At 42.1% G+C, this 21008-nt stretch overlaps 1 protein-coding gene across 3 annotated transcripts in view; it reads left to right on the top strand.

The window, feature by feature from the left end:
* CDK15 (cyclin dependent kinase 15) overlaps positions 1–21008 on the top strand; it is a 265773-nt gene that overhangs the window by 37291 nt on the left and 207474 nt on the right. For 2 of the 3 annotated variants that reach the window (XM_069733568.1, XM_069733566.1), the window contains 2 exons: positions 4093–4242; positions 6212–6309. In XM_069733568.1, the coding sequence (XP_069589669.1) occupies positions 4093–4242; positions 6212–6309 (248 nt within the window). The remainder of the gene's footprint in view (positions 1–4092; positions 4243–6211; positions 6310–21008) is intronic. The other variant, XM_069733567.1, reaches the window with a different exon arrangement.

Consider the following 21008-nt stretch of genomic DNA (forward strand, 5'->3'; position numbering starts at 1 on the left):
CCACACACACTACTGAGCATCATTTCCTTATCTTAAGGCATTTCCACTGAAGTTGGATAAGCCTGTAATTTGATTTTCCACTTTGATTTTGAGTATCATTCCAAATTCAGACCTCCATGGGATATTAATTTTGATTTACATTGATCATTTTTATGTTTTATTCTTCTCAACGCATTCCACTATGTAATGAATAAAGATTTGCAACTGGAGTATTTAATTCAGTGATATCTCGGATGTGGGATTTTAGGGTTCCCTTTATTTTTTTGAGCAGTGTATATTTCCCTTCCTAGCATATATGGCCCCATCCTGGGCTCGTTCCTGGTATAAATGTCCCCATTCTGCTGCTGTTCTCCAATGCGTAAACTAAACTCTATTCGCTTTTTCCTATCCCACATCACGCAGCGTCCTCGTCTTTAGCAGTCTGAGAGGCTATCAGCTGATTCTGGTCGGCCTGCTATGGGCAACGTATGACGTATGATAGGCAGAAGGCATGTATTGCAGTGCAGGGAGTCAGCGGGTCTCTGCGCAGCATACTGTTATGATGCGGGTCTAGATTGGAGTTTTTATTATTGCATCCACTAGGGGCCGCACAGACAGGTGACTGAGTCAACGAATAGCCAGAGGTCAGTACTAGGGTTGAGCGACTTTTACTTTTTTAGGGTCGAATCGGGTTTCGCGAAACCCGACTATCTCAAAAGTCGAGTCGAGTGAAATCGGCCGATTATGGCGAAAAGTCGGGGATCGACCGAAACACGAAACCCAATGCAAAGTCAATGGGAAATTTTCTCTCTCTCTCTCTCTCTCTCCCCCCCCCCCTCCGTCCCTGAACAGAAAAGCTGGTGTTACACATTGCAAATCGCTACAGCGCACAAGCGACAAGATGGCGATAGGCGTCCACGCCCCTAAGACCTATGTCATCACTCTGCCCACGCTCCTTCATTGGCTGAAAAAAATGGCGCCAAATGCGTCATACGAAACGCGACTTTGGCGCCAAGATCGCCGACCGCATGGCCGATCCCACACTAGAATCGGGTCGGGTTTCATGAAACCCGACTTTGCCAAAAGTCGGCGACTTTTGAATTTGTACGATCCGTTTCGCTCAAGCCTAGTCAGTACACAAGAACAGCAGTATGGTATGAAGGACTTGCAGGCAATGGATACAAAATTAAAAAACTGACCGTCACATCCAAACATAGACTAAGTGTGAACAGGTGCTGAACCTAGAGTCACCAACTCATATACAGTCAAATAAATAAGGTATCGCACTGCACTCGGCCGTTTAAAATGCAAGTGTGACGCCGGCCTAAACGTCTTCATCTGAATGGGTACCTGTGAAACCTTTTCTGAGACTAAATTTCTCTCTCTTAGCCACAGGTGTTTTAATCGCAGCAGGTCCATTACCCCTCCACAGAGAGAGAGAAATTTAGTCTCAGAAGAGGTTTCACAGGTACCCATTCAGATGAAGACGTTTAGGCCGGCGTCACACTTGCATTTTAAACAGCCGAGTGCAGTGCGATACCTTATTTATTTGACTGTATATGAGTTGGTGACTCTAGGTTCAGCACCTGTTCACACTTTGTCTATGTTTAGATGTGACGGTCAGTTTTTTAAAATTTGTATTCACTAGCACTGAGCACTCCGCCTCTTAGCCACAGGTGTTTTAATCGCAGCAGGTCCATTACCCCTCCACAGAGAGAGAAATTTAGTCTCAGAAGAGGTTTCACATGTACCCATTCAGATGAAGACGTTTGTTCTAAGCGAGGAAAGGAAAGTGTAGGACCTGGTATAAGAGAGATGCCCTAATGGGGCTACCAGGTACATATGAATTGGCCAATTTATGCGCTAAACGCTCTCATTTTTTCATATTTCTAGTGCAGTAATGCAGTTCAATTTTCATGTTTCATGTTTGCATGTTTTGGCGCCGCAGTGTGCGGCCTTATTTATTTGCAGATAGTGGAGTCAGTAGATAGCCAGAAGTCAGTACACAAGAACAGCAGTATGGTATGAAGGACTAACAGGTAGTGTAGCCAATCAGGAAGAACCCAGGTACAGATATCTCTGAGTAGTATCAAAGAGCTGAATAGTACAAAGGGGAGAGCTTCTGCTTGGTGCACAGATCAGATAAATACATTTCTGCTGAAATCGCATCCTCAGACGCAAATCCAGGTGAAATAGGTGCTGGCTCCAGTGGGCTCCCGTCCTGCACTGGTTGGGTCATGGTCATGGTCACACCCTCTGCGACTGCAATCGTTATGCCCCTAACTCCATTCATGGTCTATGGGACTGCTGAGTATAGTACCCAGCAATTTTTAGCAGTCCCATAGACTATGAATGAGGTGGAGGTCACACATGCACACTTCTACTGCGCTTAATACAAATGTAAGTCTATGGGGAAAATCTGAACATAAAACTCAGAGTATCCACAAGAGAAATTGACATGTTGTGGATTTGAAACATGCACTGCAGGTCAGTTTACACTGAGTAAAAAAAGCACAATGGGCATGAGGATCTCTAAATCCCATCAACTTTACTTGAATTATCTGGGCCTCGGCCACTAGAAAAAGCATATTACAGTACTGGCTGAATCCGGTGGCCCCACCGCTTTCTCTTATACACACAAAGATTAATTTTTTGTTTAAAATGGAGTGGTTGGAGGCTCAGACTAACAAGGAGAGGTTATCGAGTAAATTTTTGAATACATGGTCTCTTTTTATCCCCTCGCTTCCTTTAGAAACCAGGGAGAAACTACGTACCCAATTTGAAAATACGCAATGGTATTTGTTACAACGGATAAGTGGTCGTTCACCAATTCCATAATTTTGTTGTTAAAGATGTGCACACGGAAGTTATGGGGGAGGGTTAAGGGTGGGTTCCAAGGAAGGGAGTTATTGTTGAAATTACTATTATTGTATGACTGTTTTGTTATATGTTGAAAAACTCAATAAACAGAAGTAAAAAAAAAAAACAACAAACTTTACTTGAATTGTAAGATGCAGCGTTTTTTTCATCAGGGGAAGGCAGGGGTCACACTAGAGAGGAATATGGACGTATGAGAGGCGCAAAAAGAACGCATTGGACACGGACCAATGTTTCTCTATGGGGCAGCTCCTATCTGCCGTATATTTCTCGGCCGTATTTTACGGGCTGAGAAAATCACAGCATGCTGCGTTTGTCAGCGTATTGCGCAAAAAATCCGCCAATGAAAGTCTATGGGGCTAGAAAAATATGAATTACACACGGACCAGCAGTGTGACTTGCGAGAAATACGCATCGGTGTCCTATAGAAAAGCCGGTAATTCAGTGCGGTGTACAGTAAAATCACACTGACAGGTTAAAATAGAATAGATCAAATAACTGTCTACACATAGAATAGGTAGATATATATATATATATACATATATGTCATTGACACACACATATATATATATTTATCTTTAATACAGAGCTACATATATCTCATATCCTGTCGGGTTCGATAAGGAGATAGCAAAAGCCGGCAATTGAATTACCGGCTTTTCTGCTAGCTAACTCTGTATGAAATATATATATATATATATATATATATATATATATATGTGTCTCACTGACATATATATGTATATATATAGAGAGAGAGGGACTGTATATATGTTTTCATGAATATTTGAGCCCATGGATCCATTCTATGTCCATTTTGCAAGCCGGCGAGAAAATCTCGCCGTACGGATGCCATATGGAGGTTTGCATGCGCAAAAGACGCAGCCACACCTTGCCTACTGATGACATATGGATCACTGTTCAGGGAACATTTCTGCATATTTGGTCTGTAAAAAACGGACCGTATTTTTATACGTTGTGTGTGACTCCAGCCGAGAATATGTAGAGTCAAAAACTCATCTTTGGAACTTATCCTAAAACCTGAGTGCTGCAGGGTATCATTGCCATCCAATTACAGTATTTATTATACCATTCACATGCAAAGAAGTAATACTTTGTAACACTACTGTTAGATAATAATAATTATAACATAAAGCAATATTTGGCGTTGCACAATCATTTTGCCAATATTACCGTTTCCATTTTTGGTAGAAGGTAATGCCACTTTCTCTTTAGCTTACAGATTTCAGTGATGTTCCATGTGCCGTACGGTCTCTTCCACCGCAGTGGTATCACACAGTCCAAGTGCGGAGAATACGATCACTCAGGGCTCGAAGCAACAGTGATCCGCTACAGGGGAAAAACTTGGGACAGGGGTTTCAATGGGTGAGTCTGATTAGTTATAACATCTAATCATAGCATTTTTCCTATTTGTGTCTTATTTATAGGTTAAATAGCTAAAATAATATGTACAGTATATTTGTCGTTTTAGTTTAACTTTGACACAGCCCTATTATTATTATTTATTAATTTTAAAAAAAATTGTTTAATTTACCCCACTTTACGAGACTTTTCCTGTAAAAATTTTTTTGAAAACTGTATTAGGCCTTTTATTATGATTTCATGTGACGATATAAAAACATGTCATATGGATGACACATGGACCATCTTACGGATGAAAAACACTCAGTACCACCATGAGGATGAAAAAACAACAGTTTCTTTCTGGCTGTAAACGGACGTTTTCATTTGCTCATTTTAAGTTGGCCTTAGACGAGTGTATGAGACACCAGTCTTAATAAATCCCTTCAAAATGTTTGTGTTGTAAAACAGAGAACTCGTTAACACTTGAGACATAAGTATTGTATGGGTAAAAATCTCAGGAGATTGCACTGAGAGGCCATTACTGAAACTCGGCGTATACTCTCCTATACATGGATATATAAATCTACACCTGTCATTGAAATTGAAACACCCAAGAGGAACAGTCATGGGTTTAAGGAAATCACAGAATGGATAGACATGTTAATGCTATGCAAATGTTGAAAAAATTGAAATTCATGTTTCAAAAGATCTCAAATTATTTAGTATGGAGTACGAGTACCAGAAATTCCCGCACTTACACACTTTGGCTGAGGTTATCAATGAGGTTATAATATAGGTACCAACTTCGCTCTATAAAGAGAGAGACTGTAATATTTGGTGTAACAATGATAATTTATATTACTAAGTTTTTAATGTGGTGCCCCTGGGTCCAGTCGCCACAAAGATACTGCACCTCACCCAGAGGTGTGGTATCCCACTCTCAGGTAAGGAGGGAGCACTACCCTCTAACACTCACATCCAACACACACCAGTTTAGTCGGGGCACCTGGGCGTACCCTTAGGGAGAAAGGCCTCATCCCAGGCTGGATAGGAAAGGGTGTTGGAGAGTGAGTGGGGTAGGTAGCGTAGGGGAGGAGTTAATTAGGATGGAAGGTGCAGAGAAGGAGGGAGGAAGTAGAGCTGAGCAGATCTGCAGCTCCTGACAGACAGAAGTGTGAAATAGGGACATAAAAATGCCCCAGAGGCAATAAGGGGTCCTAGGGGCATGGGAAGTGCAGAAGCTACCCCTGAGGCCCGCATCCAGGATTATGGCGTGGAGTGTCATAATGTAAGGAAAGTAGACCTCTCTAGTCTTCATTCCAGGTACACTAACTGCTCAGTATTACATTAATTTGATCATGGAACCAGTGGTACGGCCATTTCTCTAAAGTGCCTGTGGTGCTGTTTTACAACATGACAATGCCAAGCCCCATTTTGCTCATGCTACTGTGAGCAGCCTATGTGGCATAAGCATGCTACCATTACCTGCAGCGTCTCCAGACTTGTCTCAAATAGAGTACATCCATTATGTCACTAGTCGGCAACTGTAAAGGGAGCTGCCAGCAGTGGATCTTGATAATCTGTCTGCCCTAGTGCATTCAGCGTGAAGATTCCTCAGACAACCTCTTTGACAGCAGCCAAGGTGTGTAATTTCTAAGACTTCTGCGCATGGTGCTCAGGTTCGATATTGAAATCGAGATGTTTTGAAAATTTTGTTTCCATTTTTTTCATCATTTGCATATCATTAACATTTCTATCCATCCTGTGATTTCCATAATTTCGCAACTTTTCCTTGGTGCTGCAATTTTAATGTTGAGGAGTGTATTATAAAAAAAAATAAAAGAGCGGGCTTTTTTTTTTTGCAGGTTTTTTCCTGAGGCGCATCTTCTGTATATTTAGATGAATACTCTATGTGCACATATTGCTATCCTTGTATTGTTGTATTCGCTATGATACAACATTTTACATTATTTTCATGCTTCCATCGCAGCAGAGGAAAGGCCTGCCATTTGGTAACGCTTCTTCCTACTTAAATCTTGAAAAACTGGGTGAAGGTTCCTATGCAACAGTATATAAAGGAATAAGCAGGTATGTGACCCTTTTCCTATTCTTCTGTTTGAATGCAAATTTCTGTATAACAATAGCTGTGCTGTTAGGGCATGCCAATAGCAGTAATTCTTCAGCAGCTGTAAAGTGATGGTCGGGTATCTCTGATGTACAGCCTTACTTGTTGTTTAAAGATCCCTTTCAGTTTTTCATTCTCATCTTATATGGGGGCATAACGGATAGCCAGAAGACATCAGTTATATCTGTTCTAGTAGAATAGAGTATCCTCGTACCTGCTACATCATTCTGATCTTTTTTTTCCATATTAAAGGTTACTGACAGGGCCAGCTATTTCTATTTCAATAAAAAATATTGAAAGAAATTTTTAAAAAAATGCGTAGAAGTGAGGCTTAAAAAAGGATTTTCTGCCACTTTTTAAAATTTTTTTAAACGTGGCCCAGATTGGTAAAAAAAGAAATACTTGTTTACTGTTCATAAACATAAATGGCTCTATACATTCTGTACTGGTCATACTGAAATGTGACCACCGTAGCGAAACATTGGCTGCTGTGATGAAGAATTGCTCATTACTGCAGCCAGTGATTGTCTGCAGAAGTTATATACAGTCTCCAGCGAAAGAGTAAGGCTGCCATCACACTAGCAGTATTTGGTCAGTATTTTACATCAGTATTTGTAAGCCAAAACCAGGAGTGGAACAAATAGAGGAAAAGTATAATAGAAACATATGCACCACTTCTGTATTTATCACCCACTCCTGGTTTTAGCTTACAAATACTGATGTAAAATACTGACCAAGTACTGATAGTGTGACGGCAGCCTAAGCAAGGAGACTAAAGGCCCCTTCACATTAAGCGACGCTGCAGCGATACCGACAACGATCCGGATCGCTGCAGCGTCGCTGTTTGGTCGCTGGAGAGCTGTCACACAGACCGCTCTCCAGCGACCAACGATGCCGGTAACCAGGGTAAACATCGGGTAACTAAGCGCAGGGCCGCGCTTAGTAACCCGATGTTTACCCTGGATACCATGCTAAAAGTTAAAAAAAACAAACACTACATACTTACCTACCGCTGTCTGTCCTCCAGCGCTGCGCTCTGCTTCTCTGCTCTCCTCCTGTACTGTCTGTGAGCCGGAAAGCAGAGCGGTGACGTCACCGCTCTGCTTTCCGGCTCACAGACAGTGCAGGAGGAGAGCAGAGCACAGCGCTGGAGGACAGACAGCGGTAGGTAAGTATCTAGTGTTTGTTTTTTTTTACTTTTAGCATGGTAACCAGGGTAAACATCGGGTTACTAAGCGCGGCCCTGCGCTTAGTTACCCGATGTTTACCCTGGTTACCAGTGAAGACATCGCTGGATCGGTGTCACACACGCCGATCCAGCGATGTCTCCAGGGAGTCCAGCGACGAAATAAAGTTCTGGACTTTATTCAGCGACCAACGATCTCCCAGCAGGGGCCTGATCGTTGGTCGCTGTCACACATAACGATTTAATTAACGATATCGTTGCTACGTCACAAATAGCAACGATATCGTTAACAATATCGTTATGTGTGAAGGTACCTTAACACTGCAAGGAAAGGAATGGTGAGTTTTAATTATTTTTTACCATGCTGGACGGATTTTAGAGATAAAGGGCAGAGAACACTGTCAGCGCTTCCATTAAATGACAGTTCTGAAGTCTCTTTACTGTGAACTTAACTGATATTACTCTGAAACTGTGAGGCTGTTTGCACACGTTGCTGATTTTTCACGTTTTTTTTCACGATAAAAATGCTATAAAACCACAAAAAAGCAGCATACAATATGCATCCCATCATTTTGAATTAATTCTGCATGTTTTGTGCACATGATGCGTTTTTTTCTGCGAAAAAAAGCATCGCGGTAAAAACGCAGCATGTCTATTAATTTTGCATTTTTCTATAAAGAAGTTGACAACTGTATATTACCCTTCCCCTTAACCCCTTCACGACGCAGCCCTTGTTAATTTTTGCGTCTCTGTTTTTCGCTCCCCTTTTTCCCAGAGCCATAACTTTGTTATTTTTCCATCAATATCACCATATGGGGGCTTACTTTTTGTAGGACAAATTGTACTTTTGAACGACATAATTGGTTTTACCATATCATGTGCTCAAAAACGGGAAAAACATTCCAATTTCGATGAAATTGCAAAAAAAAGTGGAATTCCACAACTGTTTTTTTTTTTTTACCATGTTCACCAAATGCTAACACTGACTAGCCATTATGATTCTCTAGGTCATTACGAGTTTGTAGATACCAAACATGTATAGGTTGTTTTTTATATAAATGGTAAAAAAAAACAAAGTTTGTTAAAAAAAAAATTGCATAGTGTCTCCATTTTTCGTGATCTGGGGCTGGGTAGGGCTTAGTTTTTGTGTGCCGAGCTGCTTTTTTAATTATATCATTTTGGTGTAGATACGATCTTTTGATCGCCCATTTTTGCATTTTTAATGCAGTGTTGTGGCAACCAAGAAAAAGTGTGTCAATTCTGTTGTTTTGCCTTTTTTTTCGCTATGCCGTTTACTGATTGGATGAATTCTTTTTATAGCTTGATAGATGGGGCAATTCTGAACGCAGCGATACCAAATATGTGTATTTTTATTATATCATTTTGAATGGGATGAATGTGGAGGTGATTTGAACCTTTATATTTTTTTATTCTTTTTACTTTTTGCATGCTTTCTCCATGGGAGACTAGAAGCTGCAGTTGTATGATCTCCTCTGCTACACATAGACGATGATCAGATCGCCTGTGTGTAGCAGAAATGCTGACTTGCTATGAGCGCCGACCGCTGGGCAGCGCTCATAGCAATCAGGCAATGACAACCACAGGGGTCTCCTGCAGACCCCGGGTTGTCATGCTGTCATATCGGTGACCCGCGATCATGTGACATGGGCACCGATGGACAGGATTAGTGACACTCTTCCGGTGCGATCACATTAAATGCTGCTGTCAGAGATTGACAGCAGCATTTCACGGGCTAACAGCTGCAGGTAGATCATGATTCCACCCGCAGCTGATAGGGGCACATGTCAGCTGTTCAATACAGCTGACATGTGCCCTTAAAGATGTCGGCTCAGTGCCGAAGACCACATCAAAGGGAGGGAGACAACATGCGCAGTACGTCAGAGTGGTGGACCCAGGGGCATAACTAAAGTCCTATGGGCCCCGATGCAAAATTTGGACCTGCCTCCCCACATATATTGATTAGATGTATGAACCTTGTAGTGTTTGATAGCCAATAAGGACATATGTAATGTCCCATATCCTGTACTAATGTCCCTCATCCTGGTCCCATTCTGGTATATATGTCACCTTTCCTAGTGTGTATGTAGCCCATCCTGGTATATATGTCCCCCATCTTGGGCCCATCCTTCTACACTTATATCCCCCATCCTGGGCCCTTTTTGGTATATATGTTACCTATTCTGCTGCTGTTCTTGAACACATACATAAATAAACAATTCTACTCACCTTCCCCCTGCTCCCATGACTCGCTGCATCCCCTTCAGCAGCCGGTGCAAAAGCTGGCAGCTGACTTCAGCATGCAAGCAATGGACAACTGACGTCACTGACATGCACCAGCCATGACGGACACGCCGATGTCAGCTGCTGGTCTCTGATTGGCCAGCAGTGAGAATTGCAATGCAGGGACCAGTGGCTCTCTTTGCCGCAATACATTTCAGCTGAATGTGCATCCTCTGACGCACATCCAGCTGAAATATGCACTGGCAGGTCCCCCTACCACACGGACCTAGTCGCTGTCGCACCCTTCTTAACAGCAATCGTTATGCCCCTGGGTTGGGGCAGTTTCTTTAGCAGAGACTGCATAATTCGTTTTTACTTTGGTTCTATCGGGATTAGTTTTACATTACAGTGTAATGCTACAGATGACCATTATTAAACAGGATAGATTGCAGAAAGCAGTCGGCAGCATTCTCTTAGAGAACACAGGAGCTTTCGGCCAAGAGAGCACTCCTGTGTAGGGGAAAGTCGACTGTCATGGCTGTCGGCCTAACGATCAGTGGAAGCATTGTTCATCCGACAGCCATCTAATTTGCATGCCCAGCCTTACTCAAGCTTGTCCTATTCTGTTGGGGAAGTACTGTCATATCTTCCTTTTTCAGGGTTACAAGACCAGGCCTATATGGACGTCAGTAAGGAAATGTTCACTCTTTCAAGATTTTAAAGTTAGGCCTCATTCAGACGTCCGTTTTTGTTCTTGTACACAAAAACACAGACTGATTTTTATCAGTATTTTTGATCAGATTTCATCGTTGTTTGGTCAGTGTGTCCCATCAGTGTTTTGTAAGTGATTTTCTCACATATACAAAAAATTGCAAAGCTTCTCCTGTTTGTTACAATGTTATAAATGGACAGTACACAGATGGCATCAGTCATCATGATTTCCATGACCTCAGAGACTTGTATGTTTGATTTTCAACCGTGACACATTCTCACATTCAGTATTTGTTGAGGTTTTTACCTCAGAATTTGTAAGTCAAAACCAGGTGAGGGTAAAAAAAAACAGAAGTGGTGACGTATATTTTCCTCTGATTATTCTGCTCCTGGTTTTGGCTTAAAAACACTGAGGTAAATTACTGACCAAATACCAAGTTCTCGTGGCCAGACAACCGATTTTCTTGTATGAGTACTTTTCACTGATAGAATGTCATAGGTATGAATGCTATGTGGCTGTGTTGGATCAAAAATGGCAATAAAAGTCTATGGGTCCATGAAAAAAATCAGACTGAACTCAGATGACATCCGAGTTCGGTTTGATTTTCATGGACTGGCAGAATGTAGATGGTGGAGAAACAGTTTTTTGCTCATCTCCACGTCTGAGAAAAAATTGATCAAAGTCTGATCCCAATCGGCCTGTTTTTATTGGATGTGGAGAAATTGGTCGTGTGAATCTACCCTAAAGCTATCAGTATTTGTAAGCCAAAGTTAAGAGTGGAACAGTCAGAGGAAAAATATAATACAAACACGTCACCACTTCTGTATTTTTCATTTTCCTGGTTTTGGCTTACAAATACTGAGGTAAAAAAGTTCTGATCGTGTGAATGGAGAGCTCTTCAGGAACCCTGTGCAAGTTAGGCCGGCGTCACACTTGCGAGTTTTACGAACGTAAGAGCGCAGAAACTACGTCCGTAAAACTCGCAAAACATACGGCACAATTATTCTCTATGCCCCTGTTCCTATCTGCCGTATTAAACTGATCAGTATTATACGGCTTTCTACGGCCGTAGAAAATCGCAGCATGCTGCGTTTCTCACCGTATTGCGCAAATAAAACGTCAATGAAAGTCTATGGAAGCCCCAAAAATACGGATTACACACGGACCAGCAGTGTGACTTGCGAGGAATACGCAGCGGTGTTAGAGAGAAAAGCCGGCAATTCAGTGCGGTGTACAGTAAAATCACACTGACAGCTTACAGTAGAATAGGTAGAATAAATGTGTACACATAGAATAGGTATATATACAGTGGGGCAAAAAAGTATTTAGTCAGTCAGCAATAGTGCAAGTTCCACCACTTAAAAAGATGAGAGGCGTCTGTAATTTACATCATAGGTAGACCTCAACTATGGGAGACAAACTGAGAAAAAAAAATCCAGAAAATCACATTGTCTGTTTTTTTAACATTTTATTTGCATATTATGGTGGAAAATAAATATTTGGTCAGAAACAAACAATCAAGATTTCTGGCTCTCACAGACCTGTAACTTCTTCTTTAAGAGTCTCCTCTTTCCTCCACTCATTACCTGTAGTAATGGCACCTGTTTAAACTTGTTATCAGTATAAAAAGACACCTGTGCACACCCTCAAACAGTCTGACTCCAAACTCCACTACGGTGAAGACCAAAGAGCTGTTAAAGGACACCAAAAACAAAATTGTAGCCCTGCACCAGGCTGGGAAGACTGAATCTGCAATAGCCAACCAGCTTGGAGTGAAGAAATGAACAGTGGGAGCAATAATTAGAAAATGGAAGACATACAAGACCACTGATAATCTCCCTCGATCTGGGGCTCCACGCAAAATCCCACCCCGTGGGGTCAGAATGATCACAAGAACGGTGAGCAAAAATCCCAGAACCACGCGGGGGGGCCTAGTGAATGAACTGCAGAGAGCTGGGACCAATGTAACAAGGCCTACCATAAGTAACACACTATGCCACCATGGACTCAGATCCTGCAGTGCCAGACGTGTCCCACTGCTTAAGCCAGTACATGTCCGGGTCCGTCTGAAGTTTGCTAGAGAGCATTTGGATGATCCAGAGGAGTTTTGGGAGAATGTCCTATGGTCTGATGAAACCAAACTGGAACTGTTTGGTAGAAACACAACTTGTCATGTTTGGAGGAAAAAGAATACTGAGTTGCATCCATCAAACACCATACCTACTGTAAAGCATGGTGGTGGAAACATCATGCTTTTGGGCTGTTTCTCTGCAAAGTGGCCAGGACGACTGATCTGGGTACATGAAAGAATGAATGGGGCCATGTATCGTGAGATTTTGAGTGCAAACCTCCTTCCATCAGCAAGGGCATTGAAGATGAAACGTGGCTGGGTCTTTCAACATGACAATGATCCAAAGCACACCGCCAGGGCAACGAAGGAGTGGCTTCGTAAGAAGCATTTCAAGGTCCTGGAGTGGCCTAGCCAGTCTCCAGATCTCAACCCTATAGAAAACCTTTGGAGGGAGTTGAAAGTCCGTGTTGCCAAGCGAAAAGCCAAAAACATCACTGCTCTAGAAGAGATCTGCATGGAGGAATGGGCCAACATGCCAACAACAGCGTGTGGCAACCTTGTGAAGACTTACAGAAAACGTTTGACCTCTGTCATTGCCAACAAAGGATATATTACAAAGTATTGAGATGAAATTTTGTTTCTGACCAAATACTTATTTTCCACCATAATATGCAAATAAAATGTTAAAAAAACAGACAATGTGATTTTCTGGATTTTTTTTTCTCAGTTTGTCTCCCATAGTTGAGGTCTACCTATGATGTAAATTACAGACGCCTCTCATCTTTTTAAGTGGTGGAACTTGCACTATTGCTGACTGACTAAATACTTTTTTGCCCCACTGTATATATATATGTCATTGAGACACATATACGTATATATATTATTATTTCATCCAGTGCGATATAGCAGAAAGCCGGTAATTCAATTACCGGCTTTTGCTTTCTCCTTCCTAAACCCGACATGATATGAGACCTGGTTTACATACAGTAAACCATCTCATATCCCCATTTTTTTTGCATATTCCACACTACTAATGTTAGTAGTGTGTCTATGCAAAATTTGGCCGTTCTAGCTAGTAAATTAAAGGGTTAAATGGTGGAAAAAATTGGCGTGGGCTCACGCACAATTTTCTCCGCCAGAGTAGTAAAGCCAGTGACTGAGGGCAGATATTAATAGCCTGGAGAGGGTCCACGGCTATTGCCCCCCCCGGCTAAAAACATCTGCCCCCAGCCACCCCAGAAAAGGCACATCTGGAAGATGCGCCTATTCTGGCACTTGGCCACTCTCTTCCCATTCCCGTGTAGCGGTGGGATATGGGGTAATGAAGGGTTAATGCCACCTTGCTATTGTAAGGTGACATTAAGCCTAATTAATAATTGAGAGGCGCCAATTATGACACCTATCCATTATTAATCCAATACTAGTAAAGGGTTAAAAAAAAACACACACACATTATTAAAAATTAATTTAATGAAAAAATCACAAAGGTTGTTGTATTAATTTATTCTACTCTCAATCCACTCACTGAAGAAGACCCTCGATCTGTAAATATAAAAAAAATAATAAACCAACAATATACATACCTTCCGAGGATCTGTCACATCCAACGATGTAAATCCATCTGAAGGGGTTAAAATATTTTGCAGCCAGGAGTTCTGCTAATGCAGCGCTACTCCTGTCTGCAAAACCCCGGAGAATGTAGGTAAAGTAGGTCATTGACCTATATTTACCTGCATTTGCGGTGAGGCGCCCTCTGCTGGCTGTTCCTAGATCGTGGGAACTTTCCTAGAAAGCTCCCTGGCTCCAGATCATAAGAGGGCTGCAAAATATTTTAACCCCTTCAGATGGATTTACATCATTGGACGTGACAGATCCTCGGAAGGTATGTATATTGTTGGTTTATTATTATTTTTTTATTTACAGATCGAGGGTCTTCAGTGAGTGGATTGAGAGTAGAATAAATTAATACAACAACCTTTGTGATTTTTTCATTAAATTAATTTTTAATAATGTGTGTGTGTGTTTTTTTAACCCTTTACTAGTATTGGATTAATAATGGATAGGTGTCATAATTGACGCCTCTCCATTATTAATTTGGCTTAATGTCACCTTACAATAGCAAGGTGGCATTAACCCTTCATTACCTCATATGCCACTGCTACACGGGAATGGGAAGAGAGTGGCCAAGTGCCAGAATAGGCGCATCTTCCAGATGTGCCTTTTCTGGGGTGGCTGGGGGCAGGTATTTTTAGCCAGGGGGGGGGGCCAATAACCATGGACCCTCTCCAGGCTATTAATATCTGCCCTCAGTCACTGGCTTTACTACTCTGGCGGAGAAAATTGTGCGGGAGCCCACGCCAATTTTTTCCGCCATTTAACCCTTTAACCCCTTTACCCCCAAGGGTGGTTTGCACGTTATGGACCGGGTCAATTTTTACAATTCTGACCACTGTCCCTTTATGAGGTTATAACTCTGGAACGCTTCAAACGGATCCCGGTGATTCTGACATTGTTTTCTCGTGACATATTGTACTTCATGATAGTGGTAAAATTTCTTTGATATTACCTGCGTTTATTTGTGAAAAAAATGGAAATTTGGCGAAAATTTTGAAAATTTCGCAATTTTCCAACTTTGAATTTTTATGCAATTAAATCACAGAGATATGTCACACAAAATACTTAATAAGTAACATTTCCCACATGTCTACTTTACATCAGCACAATTTTGGAACCAAAATTTTTTTTTGTTAGGGAGTTATAAGGGTTAAAAGTTGACCAGCAATTTCTCATTTTTACAACACCATTTTATTTTAGGGACCACATCTCATTTGAAGTCATTTTGAGGGGTCTATATGATAGAAAATACCCAAGTTTGACACCATTCTAAAAACTGCACCCCTCAAGGTTCTCAAAACCACATTCAAGAAGTTTATTAACCCTTCAGGTGCTTCACAGGAATTTTTGGAATGTTTAAATAAAAATGAACATTTAACTTTTTTTCACAAAAAATTTACTTCAGCTCCAATTTGTTTTATTTTACCAAGGGTAACAGGAGAAAATGGACCCCAAAAGTTGTTGTACAATTTGTCCTGAGTACGCTGATACCCCATATGTGGGGGTTAACCACAGTTTGTGCACATGGCAGAGCTTGGAAGGGAAGGAGCGCCATTTGACTTTTCAATGCAAAATTGACTGGAATTGAGATGGGACGCCATGTTGCGTTTGGAGAGCCACTGATGTGGCTAAACATTGAAACCCCCCACAAGTGACACCATTTTGGAAAGTAGACCCCCTAAGGAACTTATCTAGAGGTGTGGTGAGCACTTTGACCCACCAAGTGCTTCACAGAAGTTTATAATGCAGAACCGTAAAAATAAAAAATCATTTTTTTTCACAAACATTATCTTTTCGCCCCCAATTTTTTATTTTCCCAATGGTAAGAGAAGAAATTGGACCACAAAAGTTGTGGCACAATTTGTCCTGAGTACTCTGATACCCCATATGTGGGGGTAAACCATTGTTTGGGCGCATGGGAGAGCTCGGAAGGGAAGGAGCGCCGTTTGACCTTTCAATGCAAAATTGACAGGAATTGAGATGAGACGCCATGTTGCGTTTGGAGAGCCACTGATGTGCCTAAACATTGAAACCCCCCACAAGTGACACCATTTTGGAAAGTAGACCCCCTAAGGAACTTATCTAGAGGTGTGGTGAGCACTTTGACCCACCAAGTGCTTCACAGAAGTTTATAATGCAGAACCTCAAAAATAAAAAATCATTTTTTTTCACAAACATTATCTTTTCGCCCCCAATTTTTTATTTTCCCAATGGTAAGAGAAGAAATTGGACCACAAAAGTTGTGGCACAATTTGTCCTGAGTACTCTGATACCCCATATGTGGGGGTAAACCATTGTTTGGGCGCATGGGAGAGCTCGGAAGGGAAGGAGCGCCGTTTGACCTTTCAATGCAAAATTGACAGGAATTGAGATGAGACGCCATGTTGCGTTTGGAGAGCCACTGATGTGCCTAAACATTGAAACCCCCCACAAGTGACACCATTTTGGAAAGTAGACCCCCTAAGGAACTTATCTAGAGGTGTGGTGAGCACTTTGACCCACCAAGTGCTTCACAGAAGTTTATAATGCAGAACCGTAAAAATAAAAAATCATTTTTTTTTCACAAAAATTATCTTTTCGCCCCCAATTTTTTATTTTCCCAATGGTAAGAGAAGAAATTGGACCACAAAAGTTGTGGCACAATTTGTCCTGAGTACTCTGATACCCCATATGTGGGGGTAAACCATTGTTTGGGCGCATGGGAGAGCTCGGAAGGGAAGGAGCGCCGTTTGACCTTTCAATGCAAAATTGATAGGAATTGAGATTGGACGCCATGTTGCGTTTGGAGAGCCACTGATGTACCTAAACATTGAAACCCCCCACAAGTGACACCATTTTGAAAAGTAGACCCCCTAAGGAACTTATCTAGATGTGTGGTGAGCACTTTGACCCAATAAGAGCTTCACAGAAGTTTATAATGCAGAGCCGTAAAAATAAAACAAAATTTTTTTCCCACAAAAATAATTTTTTAGCCCCCAGTTTTGTATTTTCCTGAGGGTAACAGGAGAAATTGGACCCCAAAAGTTGTTGTGCAATTTGTCCTGAGTGCGCTGATACCCTATTTGTGGGGGAGAACCAGCGTTTGGGCGCATGGGAGGGCTCGGAAGGGAAGGAGCGCCATTTGGAATACAGACTTAGATGGAATGGTCTGCAGGCGTCACATTGTGTTTGCAGAGCCCCTAATATACCTAAACAGTAGAAACCCCCACAAGTGACCCCATGTTGGAAACTAGACCCCCTAAGGAACTTATTTAGATGTGTTGTGAGAACTTTGAGCCCCCAAGTATTTCACTACAGTTTATAACGCAGAGCCGTGAAAATAAAATAAAAAATTTCCCCTCAAAATTATTTTTTAGCCCCCAGTTTTGTATTTTCTCGAGGGTAAAAGGAGAAATTGGACCCCAAAAGTTGTTGTCCAATTTGTCCTGAGTGCGTTGATACCCCATATGTGGGGTGAACCAGCGTTTGGGCGCATGGGAGGGCTCGGAAGGGAAGGAGCGCCATTTGGAATGCAGACTTAGATGGAATGGTCTGCAGGCGTCACATTGCGTTTGCGGAGCCCCTAATATACCTAAACAGTAGAAACCCCCACAAGTGACCCCATGTTGGAAACTAGACCCCCCCACGAACTTATCTAGATGTGTTGTGAGAACTTTGAGCCCCCAAGTGTTTCACTACAGTTTATAACGCAGAGCCGTGAAAATAAAAAATCTCTTTTTTTCCCACAAAAATTATTTTTTAGCCCCCAGTTTTGTATTTTCCCAAGGGTAACAGGAGAAATTGGACCCCAAAAGTTGTTGTCCAATTTGTCCTGAGTACGCTGATACCCCATATGTTGGGGTAAACTCCTGTTTGGGCACACGGGAGAGCTCGGAAGGGAAGGAGCACTGTTTTACTTTTTCAATGCAGAATTGGATCGAATTGAAATCGGTCGCCATGTCGCGTTTGGAGATCCCCCTGATGTGCCTAAACAGTGGAAACCCCCCAATTATAACTGAAACCCTAATCCAAACACACCCCTAACCCTAATCCCAACGGTAACCCTAACCACACCTCTAACCCAGACACACCCCTAATCCTAATCCCAATCGCAAATGTAATCCAAACCCTAACCCTAACTTTAGCCCCAACCCTAACTGTAGCCTTAACCCTAACCCTAGCCCTTACCCTAACCCTAACCCTAGCCCTAACCCTAGCCCCAACCCTAACCCTAGCCCTAACCCTAGCCCTAACCCAAGCCCTAACCCTAGCCCTAACCCTAGTCCCAACCCTAACCCTAGCCCTAACCCTAGCCCCAACCCTAACCCTAGCCCTAACCCTAGCCCTAACCCTAGCCCTAACCCAAGCCCCAACCCTAACCCTAACCCTAGTCCCAACCCTAGCCCTAACCCTAGCCCTAGCCCTAACCCTAGCCCTAGCCCTAACCCTAGCCCTAACCCTAGCCCTAACCCTAGCCCTAGCCCTAACCCTAATGGGAAAATGGAAATAAATACATTTTTTTCATTTACTTTTATAGCGGGTTTTTTAGCGGATTTTTATGATTGGCAGCTGTCACACACTGAAAGACGCTTTTTATTGCAAAAAATATTTTTTGCGTTACCACATTTTGAGAGCTATAATTTTTCTATATTTTGGTCCACAGAGTCATGTGAGGTCTTGTTTTTTGCGGGACGAGTGGACGTTTTTATTGGTAACATTTTCGGGCACGTGACATTTTTTGATCGCTTTTTATTCCGATTTTTGTGAGGCAGAATGACCAAAAACCAGCTATTCATGAATTTCTTTTGGGGGAGGCGTTTATACCGTTCCGCGTTTGGTAAAATTGATAAAGCAGTTTTATTCTTCGGGTCAGTACGATTACAGCGACACCTCATTTATATCATTTTTTTATGTTTTGGCGCTTTTATACGATAAAAACTATTTTATAGAAAAAATAATTATTTTGGCATCGCTTTATTCTCAGGACTATAACTTTTTTATTTTTTTGCTGATGATGCTGTATGGCGGCTCGTTTTTTGCGGGACAAGATGACGTTTTCAGCGGTACCATGGTTATTTATATCTGTCTTTTTGATCGCGTGTTATTCCACTTTTTGTTTGGTGGTATGATAATAAAGCGTTGTTTTTTGCCTGGGTTTTTTTTTTTTTTTCTTACGGTGTTTACTGAAGGGGTTAACTAGTGGGCCAGTTTTATAGGTGGGGTCGTTACGGACGCGGCGATACTAAATATGTGTACTTTTATTGTTTTGTTTTTTTTATTTAGATAAAGAAATGTATTTATGGGAATAATATTTTTTTTTTTTTTCATTATTTAGGATTTTTTTTTTTTTTTTTTACACACTTGGAATTTTTTTTTTAAACTTTTTTACTTTGCCCCAGGGGGGGACAATACAGATCGGTGATCTGCCAGTTTGCACAGCACTCTGACAGATCACCGATCTGTCTGAGAGCAGTGCAGCGTTACCAAGTGCCTGCTCTGAGCAGGCACTTGGTAAGCCACCTCCCTCCCTGCAGGACCCGGATCCGCGGCCATTTTGGATCCGGGACTTACTGCAGGGAGGGAGGTAGGAGACCCCCGGAGCAACGCGATCACATCGCGTTGCTGCGGGGGTCTCAGGGAAGCCCGCAGGGAGCCCCCTCCCTGCGCGATGCTTCCCTGCACCGCCGGCACATCGCGATCATCTTTGATCGCGGTGTGCCGGGGGTTAATGTGCCGGGGGCGGTCCGTGACCGCTCCTGGCACATAGTGCCGGATGTCAGCTGCGATAAGCAGCTGACACCCGGCCGCGATCGGCGGCGCTCCCCCCGTGAGCGCGGCCGATCGCGCTGGACGTAATATTCCGTCCTTGGGAATTAAGGCCCACCCCACATGGACGGAATATTACGTCCAATGGCAGAAAGGGGTTAATTTACTAGCTAGAACGGACAAATTTTGCATAGACACACTACTAACATTAGTAGTGTGGAATATGCAAAAAAAATGGGGATATGAGATGGTTTACTGTATGTAAACCAGGTCTCATATCATGTCGGGTTTAGGAAGGAGAAAGCAAAAGCCGGTAATTGAATTACCGGCTTTCTGCTATATCACGCTGGATGAAATATTAATATATATACATATATGTGTCTACTGACATATATATATATATATATAGACAGTATATATGTTTTGTTTTTTTTTGTTACACATGGATCCCTTGTATATCCGTATGTCGGTTTTGCAAGCCTGCGATAAAAACACGCAGTACGGATGACATACGGATTACATACGGAGGATGCCATGCGCAAAAAACGCTGAAACACCCTGCCTACGGAGGAGCTACGGACCACTATTGTCGGGACTTTTCAGCGTATTACGGCCGTAATATACGGACCGTATTTTCATACGCTGTGTGTGACGCCGGCCTTAAAGTAAATTCTTTTACAGAAACCAACCGAAGACAACTAATGAGAGGAGGCATAATGAGGTTCTTAATAATGAACTATAGCACAGAAAAGTCAACATACGAGGAATTCATGCATATATATATAAAAAGATGGCGTGACAGTCCTCTAAAGATAATTCTTCTTTACAATGTGGCTGTGAACGCGTGAACCTTTATGGCAGTATTTAACTATAATGTCATTGTTTTAGCACATTGAGATAAATGAAGCAAGTGTTAAATGATGGCGGCACAATTCATGGTTGAAGCCATGCAAATGAATTAGCTATTTATACCAACACTGTTCTGCGGCTGTAAATGAACTAGTGGTATTGATTCCGCTCTGTGACTGATTTAATAAATGTACCTAACCTCATTGCTCTGTAATCCCCTGGGGTCTTTGATGTGGAATGCAGG

This window comes from Ranitomeya imitator, chromosome 7, assembly GCF_032444005.1.
Source record: "Ranitomeya imitator isolate aRanImi1 chromosome 7, aRanImi1.pri, whole genome shotgun sequence".
NCBI classification, from domain to species: domain Eukaryota; kingdom Metazoa; phylum Chordata; class Amphibia; order Anura; family Dendrobatidae; genus Ranitomeya; species Ranitomeya imitator.